The 12,500-nt window shown below is 40.6% G+C and overlaps 1 protein-coding gene and 1 long non-coding RNA gene across 2 annotated transcripts in view; one reads left to right on the top strand and one right to left on the bottom strand.

Annotated features, from left to right (window-relative positions):
- Nucleotides 1–1,413, bottom strand: part of LOC136834213 (cytochrome P450 307a1-like) — a 9,066-nt gene extending 7,653 nt beyond the window's left edge. Inside the window, exon 1 of the mRNA XM_067096509.1 lies at nt 880–1,413. Within this exon, the coding sequence (XP_066952610.1) occupies nt 880–1,351 (472 nt within the window). The 5' untranslated portion in view covers nt 1,352–1,413. The remainder of the gene's footprint in view (nt 1–879) is intronic.
- The window catches only part of LOC136834214 (uncharacterized), an 83,447-nt gene that overhangs the window by 62,981 nt on the left and 7,966 nt on the right, over nt 1–12,500 (top strand). The gene's annotated exons all lie outside the window — the stretch shown is intronic.

Genomic DNA, 12,500 nt, shown 5'->3' with positions numbered 1-12,500 from the left:
TCGCTGAAAATGGACGATGATTTTCGTACGGTCTCGTCTCCGATCGTCTTTTCGCTCTTGGGAAAATTCGTCTGGTTTTGGTACTCTCGTTCTGTCAGCGATGGAAAATAGTCACGGAGATGAGACAAAGTTGCGACAGTTCGGTTTTCGGTGGGTTTTCAGCTGTGCCCCGAGACGGGCGAATAAATTCCGCGGGTTCTTTTAACGCCTAAAATGCCCTGAACGTTAACTTGTGAGAATCAGCTTAAGTAACGGTGTTCCTGGATGTCTAGACGCGATGATGATAAGTTTCGGATGAACGAAGAAGAAAGATAAAAGTCGCTTGAATGTGACTTCCGCTCAGAGTATTCGGGAATGATGAACGTCGAATCGTCGATAATTATAGACATTGATGCTGAGAGTGGAGGAGGAGGAGGAGGAGGAGGAGTAGGAGTAGTAAAAGTATTCGACACAATTCTGGTGGGATAGAGTTACATGAAACTTGAACGAGATAATGGTGAAGAGGAGAGACGGCGTATAAAAAAATGGCAAAAAGGTAAAAACTCAGGCATTTCCGCAAACCTTGGCCTTCAAAGGGTCTGTTAGACTTGATGTAAACAATGAGATGGTTCTCAGGCGGACTTAGTGGGATTTTGTGGAAGGTAGGTTGTTGTGGAGGGTAAATTCAACACACAAGAGACTGATGACGGTTGTTGCTAGACATACTGAAATAAGGGATCGTGAATTTTGTTGCAGTTTTTGACGGGTACAGGTGTAACGAAAAATGGTATGTTATCTTTAGAATTAGCGAAAAAGACTTTAGTTCTCTAGATTTACAGAATGCGACGCAATGCCTGAGTTTCCTCGTACGTTCAAAAGTGTCCACTGAATCATACTCACATAGATCGCGGTTTCCCCCGAAGTACTCTCTGAAGCGGAGGAAGTTCGGCCTGGCGTCAAAGACGTTCCCTTTGGTCACCAGGACCTCCTTCAGCCCGTCGTAGTCGCCGACGACGATGGCGGGGCTCCCGCCGATGTAAAGTTTGTACACATTCCCGTATTTTCTTCCGAGGGCGGAAAATCCTTCGTAGGGGCACTCGGCGTATTTAGCCATGTTATGGATGTTGCCTATGACGGGGAGCGGGGTGGGTCCAGGTGCGGTCGTGGGTCGGGCAATCTCCAGGTCGTCACCACCTGCTCCTCCTGCTCCTCCTGCTCCTCCTCCTCGGCCTTTGGACGAGACTCTTTTCGGCACACACTGTTGTTGCTTTCTCTTCTTGCGCTCCTGGGTGGCGGCTTGCAGGGCGGCGCCCACCACCACAATCACCAACAGCACCAGAGTGGCTGGGGCAAGTGCTAAAGCGAAGGCCATCTTTGCGACAAGCTGTTCTCTGGAGAACCTCAGGCAGTGACTGACGACGATCCAGTGCGTCTGACCTCTATTTATACCGAAACTATCTGACGTGTGAGGGGCGCGGAAGAAGGAAGGGGGCGGGAAGAGGAGGACGCCGCCACGGCACGCCAGCGGAGGCGGGGGCAGCAGCAGTAGTAGTAGTAGTAGTAGTAGTAGCAACAGGAGGGTCGTTTAGGGCGGGGCCGGGGCGAGGGAGCGGTATAGGAAAAGGCTTGTTTCGACGAGGGGGGAACGAGAGATTCGGGGGGAGGGGGCGGTTTCTGCGGCTCGCCATTGGCGGGGAAAAGGCGATAGGGGCGGGGCCTCTCCGACAGACAAGTGGGGAGGGCGGCCGAAGAAGGGGACACATTGCGAAGCTGGGAGGGCAGACCTCACTTCCACGCCAGGACTTCCCAATTCTTCAGGTGAGTCCAAGCCTCAGTATCATCATCATCATCATCATCATCATCATCAGGAGCATCATCATCATAGCCGTCATCATCATCATCATCAAATTCTTGTCAGCCATCGCTCGCCCTTTTTTTTTTTTTTTTTTTTTTTTTTGTCGACTCTCTCTCTCCGTAGAATCCTCCCCCAAGTTTTGACCTCGACCTGACCTAGAGCCTTTTTTGCACTGAATCATGTTGTCGTCGTCTCGCTTTTGTTCGCAAGGGAGGCCGCGCCTCCCTCCCTGCTGGAATAAGGGCGAGAATCGTATTTCCGCTCATTTTCAAGATGTCTTTAATCTTTGAAATGACTTTTCATTTTTTTTAACTGACTTAATGAGTACCTACAGCGAGACATGGCATTTTATCCGTGATTTCGAAACCTTCAACAATACTCTGAACGGAACTTTCTGGAAACCATTCCTTCATTATTCATACGAATAGGATATTACGGAATTGTATCCCTTCGTTATTCATTGAAATGCAAATGGATGTCGTGAAAACATTTTCCTGTATACTTCATTTATGGCAAATGAATGACAGCTCTTGAGTTGAGCTCAATGAATATCACCTTCAAAGTAAACACCGTCTCACGTTCATTCACGTCGTTATGATTCATCGTAATGATTTGTGAACTAACATCACGTCGTGAGGTCCTGTTTGGTAAAACATGAATCATTGGTGAATCACAGGTTCTTCTAGCAAGCGTAGTAGTTGATTTGATCCCTAATGACCGTGCCTGAATATAGCTTACAAGTGTTTTCTACTTTGAATACCAGTTTTTATGCACTGCGTTATGTTGGGTGTCGTCTCAAGAGTTATATTTTTAGGAGCTGAATGAGCAAATGTTCAGTTACCGTTTGGTATTTGACCTATTAGAGATTTGAGTTCTTGCGACAGCAGTGTGCGTTTGATATTTGAACATTTGACGAGTGCCACGTGTGTTTAAAGAAAATCGACGTAATTCCATTTGGCTTTGCACTTCCTGGATATTGGCGCTGTGACTTAAGCCATAATGTCGTTGTCTAGAATTTTCTAGACATTTTGTTCTTAAGCTTGTTTTATAGTTATTTTTTCGGCTCTTAGTGACTTCTTTTGAAGGAAATATTGATGGATATTGGCGCTGTGACTTAAGCCATAATGTCATTGTCTAGAATTTTCTAGACAGTTTGTTCTTAAGCTTGTTTTATAGTTATTTTTTCGGCTATTAGTGACTTCTTTTGAAGGAAATATTGATAATTCAAATGTCAAGGGTAGAATCTGATAAACGTAGACTGTAATGGCTAGGAGTCTGATTGATAAGTTTGTATCCGTCTTTAGACATCAGTGTTAGATTTCAAACGTAGAATCAGTGAGGTGGTAATTTTATAGGTCTCTAGTTCCGTGTCGACATTGCAAAGAATCATTTTTGAAATCCTGAGTAGTGCTTACGTCAGTGAAATCGCCTTCCCTTCTCCTCTCGATACCTATGCAAAGTGTTCATTCTCTATATTTTATGCTCAATTTGCTTTTCCGTGTATTTTATCATATTCCATTACGCTTTTTCTCTTCCCCTTGCTTTCTTCTCAGTAAGTTTCTCATATAAAAAAACTCTACCGTACTTAGCTAACGTAGCTTCGATCTGCACTTTAGGCTCTGATTGGTCCAGGCCACTTTACTTAACCAATCAATGTCCGGAGTTCCTTGGTGGGCGGATCAGGTGCGGCGTGGAGATTGGCGTATGATTTTCCTCATAGCCAATCAGAACGCGCAGACATTTTCCAGCGATGAACCAATAAGGGCGTGTGAAACCCGTAGATTACGCCCCCCCATTGCGTTCTCGAGTTCGATATACGCGCGGATGAATTCTACGCTCGGAATGCTAATTACGTTAATGAATAAATGATTGACGCTTATAATGTTATGCATAGGAGCCGTATAATATTTATTTTGGCATCATTCGTAGTTTATTGCATCGGTAGACGCCTTATATCGCTACCTTTCTCCTAAGAAATTACCTAAATACAGTAATTACCTAAATATTTACCTTAAACCATGGGATATTCGGTAAAGTAGGTGAGCTAGAAAAGGCAGAACCATTTCTATGACCACTTAAAGCCATTATTTTTAGGTCCCACAACGTTGCGTTGGGTTAAATTTCTTCATTGAGGTGGCCTCGTCAAACCCAACTATTTCCTTTAAATTTATTATTCTCCGTGGTCTGTGATAATCCTGGGTTTTCACAGAAAATAGGATTTTTGAGCTAGAGAAGGATTTGGTTGAACGCGGTGATCTGTATTGCCAAGGAGACTTTGACAATAATTCTTTCCTGAGCTCGATTTTCTATATATGTACGAAGGGAAATGTATTATCACAATTAAAACTAAACTAATTCGGATTTTTTCGTTCTTTTTCATTGATGTATGAAAGAATTTTTTCGTTCGCAGTTTTTTTTATTTCTTAGCCTGAGTTTTTCAGGTTCAATTTCCGTTGGTTTGATCAATTTCATGGTCAATTTAATAAATTATGATAGTGAAACTGTCTGTGAGGTTTCCGTAGAATTAATTTATTCCAGTTTAGTAACAAAATTTCTTCCGTACAAAAAAATTATCTTACTTGCCAACGCAAAAGATGGAATTGACGACTCAGGCACCATAGACGTTGATGTTCTGTTGAGTGTGTGTTGCTCGTAGCTTTGCCCTCGAAAAATGCCTTAGAATATTAACCAATTTGATAGAAAACCCGTAATTTCCGTGTTGCTAACTAGGAGGGATATTCGGCCCTAAAATGGAAAACTGCAGCGTCTGCAAAATTTTCAAGTGTGTGATATGCCACCTATTGGGCTCGTGAAACACTAATACACAAGTTACTGCGATTTCAGAATGATTCTTCAATGCTTTCCACGAGTATTTAGGAGTTCCCATTTGCAGTATCTGCAAAATCAGTAGTAAGGCAAGGGAATATCTGCCATTTTTCTCAGTTTTGTATTTTTGCAGATACTGCAGTCTGCTATTTTAGGGCAGAAATGCCTAGTTTACCAGCTCGGATTGGTGCTAGCAACACCATCCCTAAATTCAGTCTTATCTAAACTTCTCTTTAACTTTCCACTCCTTGAAGATTATTCGTATTTTGTAAACCAAGAGATTAATTGGTTTTTTATGATCAAGCTTTTTGTACTTTATTTTTTTTTTTTTGCTTTTTTTTGTATTTCGATTGTCATCATGAGAACCACATCCAATAAGTTTGATGGTTACGACTGAACATTGAGGACCATCGATTAAGGCGGTACTTGGTTGATTTTAATGTTTTGGGGGGAGATTTTTTTAATGGCATCTTGTGAGATGTGATGAGATGGATTCACTAAGTTCTTTGAGGGCAGAGATGGCAAGTAGGTTTGGTGGAGAGTATTATAATCATCTGCAGGTGTTGAGGGATCTGAAATAGAACCAACATCTGCGAAAGAAATAAGTTTTTGAGGAGAGGAGTCCCACCGCAAGCAGGGAGTATTTCCAATCTGATCTGATGCCGTTCGCTGTCGAAGGCCATAGAGATGTCAAATCATAAAGGAGTAAGGATCAGAGAATATCGCCATTGAGTCATTCCTTACAACAAATTTCATACTGATGAATGATAGAGTGAGGTAGAAAATCTAAGATGAGCTTCGTTTAGAACATCAAAAACCTCGGCTATTGCTAAAGAGCATAACACGTTGGGTTTGGTTGGGGGGCGGGGCGGGGTCCGTTAGAGTGGCCATTTTGTCCTCAGGAATTTCTGTAATATTGTGCTTTCTAGAAGAAGAAGAAGATTCAATACAATGTTAAGAACGCGTCAAAAATGATACGAGGTTCATTTAGAAGCCATTTATCGGTTCATGTACGGTCCGCAAGCCTTGCTTGTCATCGAAAACTGAGTGCTGTAAATTCTCTGCGAACTGAAAAGATAGATGAAGGTACAGGGTCTGTAAAAGTAATTTGTAAAAGGGAAGTCATCGTTGGATGGTTGAGCTAATGGAAAATATGTGGCCTGTAGACATTCTTGGAGCCAGAGTGGCCTAACGAGATTAGGAACAGCAAGAGGCCTTCTTTGTTCTAAGGCCCCGAGTTCGTAGCCCCCAGTACAGCTTCGAAGGCACCCAAAGTCAGCACGATTCGAGAAGGTATGTCCTCTTCAACCTTGGAATAGCCATAAAGTTAGCAACCCCGCAGTAGGCTTAGATGTGGAGAGAGTTAAGAAAAAAACACAAAGCTATGTCCTCTTCAACCTTGGATAGCCATAAAGTTAGCAACCCCGCAGTAGGCTTAGATGTGGAGAGAGTTAAGAAAAAATACAAAGCCTCGAGGTTTAGTGTGGCATTTGGGATATGTCTCCCCAACGCATACCATTAGTTTCGTTTTGAAATTCAGCTGTCGGTTGTTGCCAAAGCATAATTTTCTTTTGTTTAAACCCTTCAGCATCTCTACCTGTTGACTTTGTGAGAAAGTCCTTTCGTTTTTTAGTTTTCTGGAAAAGAAAACTATTGTGGCGGTTTTTCTGTCCGTCCGCACTTTTTCCGTCCACCCTCAGATTTTAAAAACTACTGAGGCTAGAGGGATGCAAATTGGTACGTTGATCATCCACCCTCCAATCGCCAAACATACCAAATGGCAGCCCTCTCGCCTCAGTGGTTTTTGAAATTTTATTTTGGCCACCACCGGGCCGTCGTTAAAGTTTCATAGGCCATGGCTCGTACAGCATTACACCGAGACCACAGAAAGATAGATCTATTTGCGGTGGCCTTAATTATACGCTGTAGAGAAAACTCGATGACGCCGAAGAAACTTCGGCGCATTTTTTTTACTTGTTCTTCCTTAGGCCTAAATTCCTTCCGCCTCTTCACGGTTCTCGCTCCCACGTCCTCCTTCACCTTAGGATCGAAAGCCTTTGTTGTATGGGTTTGGTCTTCCTGATTCTCCTCTACTTGTTTCTTATGATTGTTACGCATTATTTTTCTTTTTATCCAACATTTATTTCGTTATTGAACCCTTGTTGCCTTTTCCTCATGGTTACCACTATCCCCTCCAGAGTTTGTCTTTAGTTTTTCAAAAACTTTTATTGGAAGGGACCGGACATCACTTTCCTTTAACAAATTTATACACACGGGTTTAAAAAAAGGTCACCTTCCTTCAACCAATGAATACTTACCAGAATATAATCACGATACAAGTTGGATAAACTTGGCATGACTTCCCAGAGCAAACATGTCCTTCGAAGGAAATTTAAACTAAATATCTTCGAAGAAGGTATTTCTTAACCCAGTGCCTCGACTTCGTCACTGGATCCCGTACATTCGAAACGTGCTGTAGTCCAGTTTCTACGATTTTAATGTAACAAAAATGATTCTTTTCCTCTTCCTGTTGTTTTGATGAGCTCAAAACGCATCTCCATTTTCTGGGTGGCCCTCCAACTCGTAATAGGTTAGAAAGATTATTTACTTTATATTTTCATTTTTCTTTTCTCCCTCTCTGAACCTTTCGGTACGTGTTCTTTTTTCTCTCTCCGTGATGTCTTATGGTTTTATAATTTCCCTTTTCTGTGCTGTAGTGTCACCTTATTCCATTTGGCCTGCCCTGTGAACCAGACCTTTCCAGTTACTTCTATTGCTTCTTTAGCTTGCTTTGCCATTATTTGTTTCTCGTTCCCTTTACTCCTTTTCTTTAATTTGGCCATTCAGTATTACTCAGGATATTTCCCGCACTCAAAAGTTGCTTCTCTACTGTTAGTTGAATTTCTCCTTTGCACTTTCCATCCTTCACTTCGTCTTCTAATTGCTTACATTCCAAGTCCCTTTTTTAGCTTGAAGAGTACTGTCGCCTCTTCTTTTTCTTTTGTATGTTTTGATTTTTCAATTACTTTTGAACACAGCATTCCCTCCCTTTTAATTCCCTCGCGATTTATTCGTTTGGTAATGTGTTTCTTTTTCCTTCCACATCTTTTTTGATGATCTGTCTTCACAAATCATCCTCCTCCTCCTCCTCCTCCTCCTCCTCCTCCTCCCCTCCTCCTCCTCCTCTCCTCCTCCCTCCTCCTCCTCCTCCTCCTCCTCCTCCTCCTCCTCCTGTAATCCAGCAGATTGTTAACTCCTTAGCCCTTCTAATCTGAGAATCTTCCTCTTCTCTCTGATTTACCTGTTGAATCCTGCGTTCTTAAAGGTCTTCCAGTGCCCCCTCTTTTGTGAGACAGACCTCTGTAATGTGATTCAGTGCTCTTTGTTCCCGACGTCGTACTTTTTATCTCTCATCCATGAATATGACATCCAGTAGGCCTACTGTATTCAATAGGCGTCGTCGGTATTCATGCAAATGTTTGTCGTACCCTTCCCTTGCGTGTTTTGTATTCAGTGGCACTTGTTCTCTAGAGGTGCCCCCTTTTTATGGTAATGCGCCGAGTTTCTTCATCTTTCCTTAAGACTCGAGTTCCTCTCTCATCATTTCATTCCCTTCGGTTTGATCTTCCCTTATTTGTTGCCAATTCTTATGGTGTTGGGCCTCTTGATATTCCTGGCGCCTCGTTAGGGCTTTCTGTCTTTTACAGGGTCTCCCTGCTTTTATTTTTCTGTTGATAACCTTGCTGTCGTTTCGGCTTTTGGTCCTTTCTTGGTGGTTGTTGCTCAATGTTCCATCTATTGCTCTTGTTCGTAATCAGTAACCCTGGTAAAATGTCATATTTGCCTCTATCTGGGTTTGTTTATCATTAGCTCCTTAAGGTGTTGTGGAACTTACATTTTTATCTGCTTATTAATTTGTAAATTCATTTTTCTTTTCTAGCAACTGATCTCTTCTTCCTGTATTTTCTGTCACTTTCTGTTGTTTCTTTTAAACGAGCACCATATTCTTTGTAAGCCTAAACTTCAAGTTAATAGCCCCTGTAGGCTTGTTCCACATGAATAAGGTTCATTTTGTAAATAATAATAGTGATAATAATAACAATATTTTGGGACTTGTCTTCCATATGTTCAACCTATAACCCCTCTGTTACCTACCCACAATCACTGGTTTTACCCCTCGTTTAGTTATGTAAATAGCTAACTTCCCTAATGTTTCCAACTCGCCATATGGAGCTGACAAGCCACAAATCTCTTTGTATTTCTGCTTGCCTTCCCTCTACTTCGGAAAGCACTAGCCCCGTATATTTTCATAACTCCCAAGTTGTGGTTTGAGGGTATTTCTTGTCATAAGTCTATAATCTCTTCTCATTTCTGCCTCGCCTGCCTTCTGGTTTGCGAACCGTTGCGAATGTATTGTTTCTGACTCCTGTTCCTTTGGTTTTGTGAATCTGTTGCCATCCTGTTATTCATGACTGAATTGTTTTTCATTTTTATTCATAGCACCAAGTCTCTTCCTCTGGGGTCTCCACAGAGGGGCCTTTTGTTGCCCCATTCTTTGCCTGTTTAATTAGTTTCCAGTTTTATTTTCCAGTCAAATTTATCACATGGTTAATATCTGCACCTTCATAAACCTTTGTAGATCATTAGCCATTTTGTTTTCCATAATTTTCTTTCGATTTTGAACCAAATGTTTCCTCTTTAAATATGGCCTCCTTTCCAGTAGGAAACACTGATTACTATCCCTATAGTTTCCAGTTTTATTTCCCAGTCAGATTTATCACATGGGTAATGTCTAAACCTTCACAAACCATTAGCCATTTTTGTTTTCCATAATTTTCCCTCTCGGTTTTGAACCAAATATTTCCTCTTTAGATATGGCTTCCCTTCCATTAAGAAGCACTTCTTACCAGCCCCCCGCCCCCTGTTGTCAGTTTTTCTGTTCCTGTGGTTTCATTTGTAACCAAATTCCTCCTGTTGCGTCTGATTCCTCTTAATTAGACAATATATGAATCATTGACATTCCTATTCAAGTTTTTGAAGAAGATAGGAACAGAATACCGTATATACTTCTGGGGTCCTTCGTAAGGCTTTCTGAGACGGTAATACTCTATTAATCCTGATGCTACTATTGTTTCTGCTGTTGCAACACGATCGCGTCTTTCTTTTGTTTTATTATTTCTTTTGTTTGTAGTCTTCGCAGTTCTTGCTTTTGTCTTATTAACGTTGTGATATTCACTTCTTCTTCTTCTTCTTCTTCTTCTTTTTCTGTTATTATTATTATTTTTATTATTTTAGAAATAATCAGCACACAATGTCTGACTAACATCGGGATCGCAACCAGGTCTTTCAACTGAAAGACCTGGGTTCGATCCTGATGGGATTTTAAAAAATTAATTTCTTCTTCTTCTTCTTCTTCTTCTTCTTCTTCTTCTTCTTCTTCTTCTTCTTCTTAAATGAATTGCACCATTCGATTTTGTTTGTACGATTTGCATTTCCTCTCTCTCTCTCTCTCTCTCTCTCTCTCTCTCTCTCTCTCTCTCTCTCTCTCTCTCTCTCTTATCTTTGTTTGTATTTTCATTTATTGTCATTAAATGAATTCCACCATTCGTATTTGTACGATTTGCAATTCCTCTCTCTCTCTCTCTCTCTCTCTCTCTCTCTCTCTCTCTCTCTCTCTCTCTCTCTCATCTTTGTTTATATTTTCATTTATTGTCGTTAAATGAATTCCACCATTCGTTTTTGTTTGTACGATTTGCATTTCCTCTCTCTCTCTCTCTCTCTCTCTCTCTCATCTTTATTTGTATTTTCATTTATTGTCATTGAATGAATTCCTCCTTTCGATTTTGTTTGTATAATGTGCAATTCCTCTCTCTCTCTCTCTCTCTCTCTCTCTCTCTCTCTCTCTCTCTCTCTCTCTCTCATACACATACTTCTTCCCTTTCTTCTTTAGCTCTTCTATCTTACCATTAATATCACGTTACTGTTTTTTCATCACGTTCTCCAGATTCTTTTTCGTGTTTGCCTTGTTGTTCATATTTGGATCTCTTTTCGCATTCTTTTAATTTCCTTGTTCCGTGCTCCCTTAAGGCGAACTTCTTACATACGTAGATAGATTAAAGGAGTATTCAGTAGGGGAGATTACCACGACCCAAGACTTGGCTTTCATCGTTCTGCAATTTTTGTGTTTCTGAATACTTTATCAGCAGTTTATAAACATTCATATTTCAGTTCTTATGGCCTAATAAACTCTTACGAAGTGTTATCCTTGGACGTTGTGTCTTAGCAATGGAAGAGTTTTCGAAGTATGAATCGATTCAGCAAGTTGCTCTGTGTTACTAATGTCTCATACTCCAAGTATATTAAACCTTTGAGAAACTTCGACAGGATGGGTGGAATGATATAAATAATAGTAATGATAAATCGATTCAGCAAGTTGCTCTCTGTACTGATGTATTTGCGCCGTCATTCCGACGTTGTTGGCCGACCATAGTCGTTGTGACACCAGTATGTTCTTGTGCGGATTCACTTGATTTGATGAAATTTTGGGTGTCAAGCCAAGCACTGTGCACTGGGGCGCTTTCGACCAATCAGCGCTCGAGACAGTGAAAAGAAGGGATTTGATTAGTTGTACAGCAAGATAAAAAGAAATCCGGAAAATAAAGGAGATGAGTTACCGAAGAAAGGGAATGGAGATAGAAGTAAAGTAAAAGGCTAAAAAGCCGGTGTAACTATGGGTCGAAGGGACGCTGCAAAAACCCTTTAGTGATGCCTACAGTACACCGCGTGAGGTTCACTGACGGCACTAGCCTCTTACGGGGAAAACATTGAGTATCAGTTCTTTGGTGATGTTGCGTCCCAGAAAAAAAAAACGTTTGCGTCAAAAAATCTTTTAAACGTTTCGTTTTCTTCCCTATGAATTAAACATTCGGCTTCCATGGTCTCTTGCCTGGTGACTTAAATCAAACGTTAAATAGTGTTTTGATGGCGACCTCCCATTACTGATTTATTTATTGATATGGACTTTTATCTGTAACCCTGTTCGTCTTCTCTTTTAGTCTCAATATTATGCTTCCTTTTTTTCATATTAATCATATATCTTTCCACATGATTTATTATATTTTCATATTTTCCTGTGATGTCTTCGTGATATCCTTGTTCATTTGTCATGTTTCGACACACCTGACATTAATACTTCTGTCTTCGATTTAGAGGGAGAGAGAGAATTTTTCATTGTCTTTGATTTAGAGGGAGAGAGAGAGTTCTTTCATATTCGTCAGGTATATGTATATTTTCTTTGTTTATATTTTCGTTCCGTCCTATTCTCAAACGTAGAATAAGTATAGACTACAAATAAGAGTTTTTTATCGCTTGTCTTCGTAAATATCAGTTTACTTTTATTGTTTCTCCTTCATGTATTCTTCGCCTGGACGTTGTTCTTGCAGAAACATCTGCGTCGTATCACCTTTCTTAAAAAAAAAAAAAAAAACATAAGTCTGTTGTTTTAAATCGCTTCTGAAATCTCAGTGTTCTTTCTCCAGAAACCGGTGATTTTATCCGTAAACCTTCTGTTTGTTTTTTTTTTTTTTGCAGAAACCTGAAGGTTATTTCTCCAGAAGGCTTAGTGCTCTTTTCTAGAATCATTAGTGTTCTTTGTTAAGAAAACTGTGTGCTCTTTTTTTTAGAAGCCTCAGTATTCTTTTCTCTAGAAACTTCTTGTGTTCTTTCTCCAGAAACCTTAGCTTTTTTTCTTCTCCAGAAACCTTAGCGTTCTTTCTACAGTAACCTCAATTTTCCTTCTCCAGAAACCTTAGTGTTCTTTCTCCAGAAACCTTAGTTTTTT

This window comes from Macrobrachium rosenbergii, chromosome 53, assembly GCF_040412425.1.
Source record: "Macrobrachium rosenbergii isolate ZJJX-2024 chromosome 53, ASM4041242v1, whole genome shotgun sequence".
Lineage (NCBI taxonomy): Eukaryota > Metazoa > Arthropoda > Malacostraca > Decapoda > Palaemonidae > Macrobrachium > Macrobrachium rosenbergii.
Note: the sequence above shows the minus strand (reverse complement) of the source record. Positions and strands in the feature narration are given on the sequence as shown.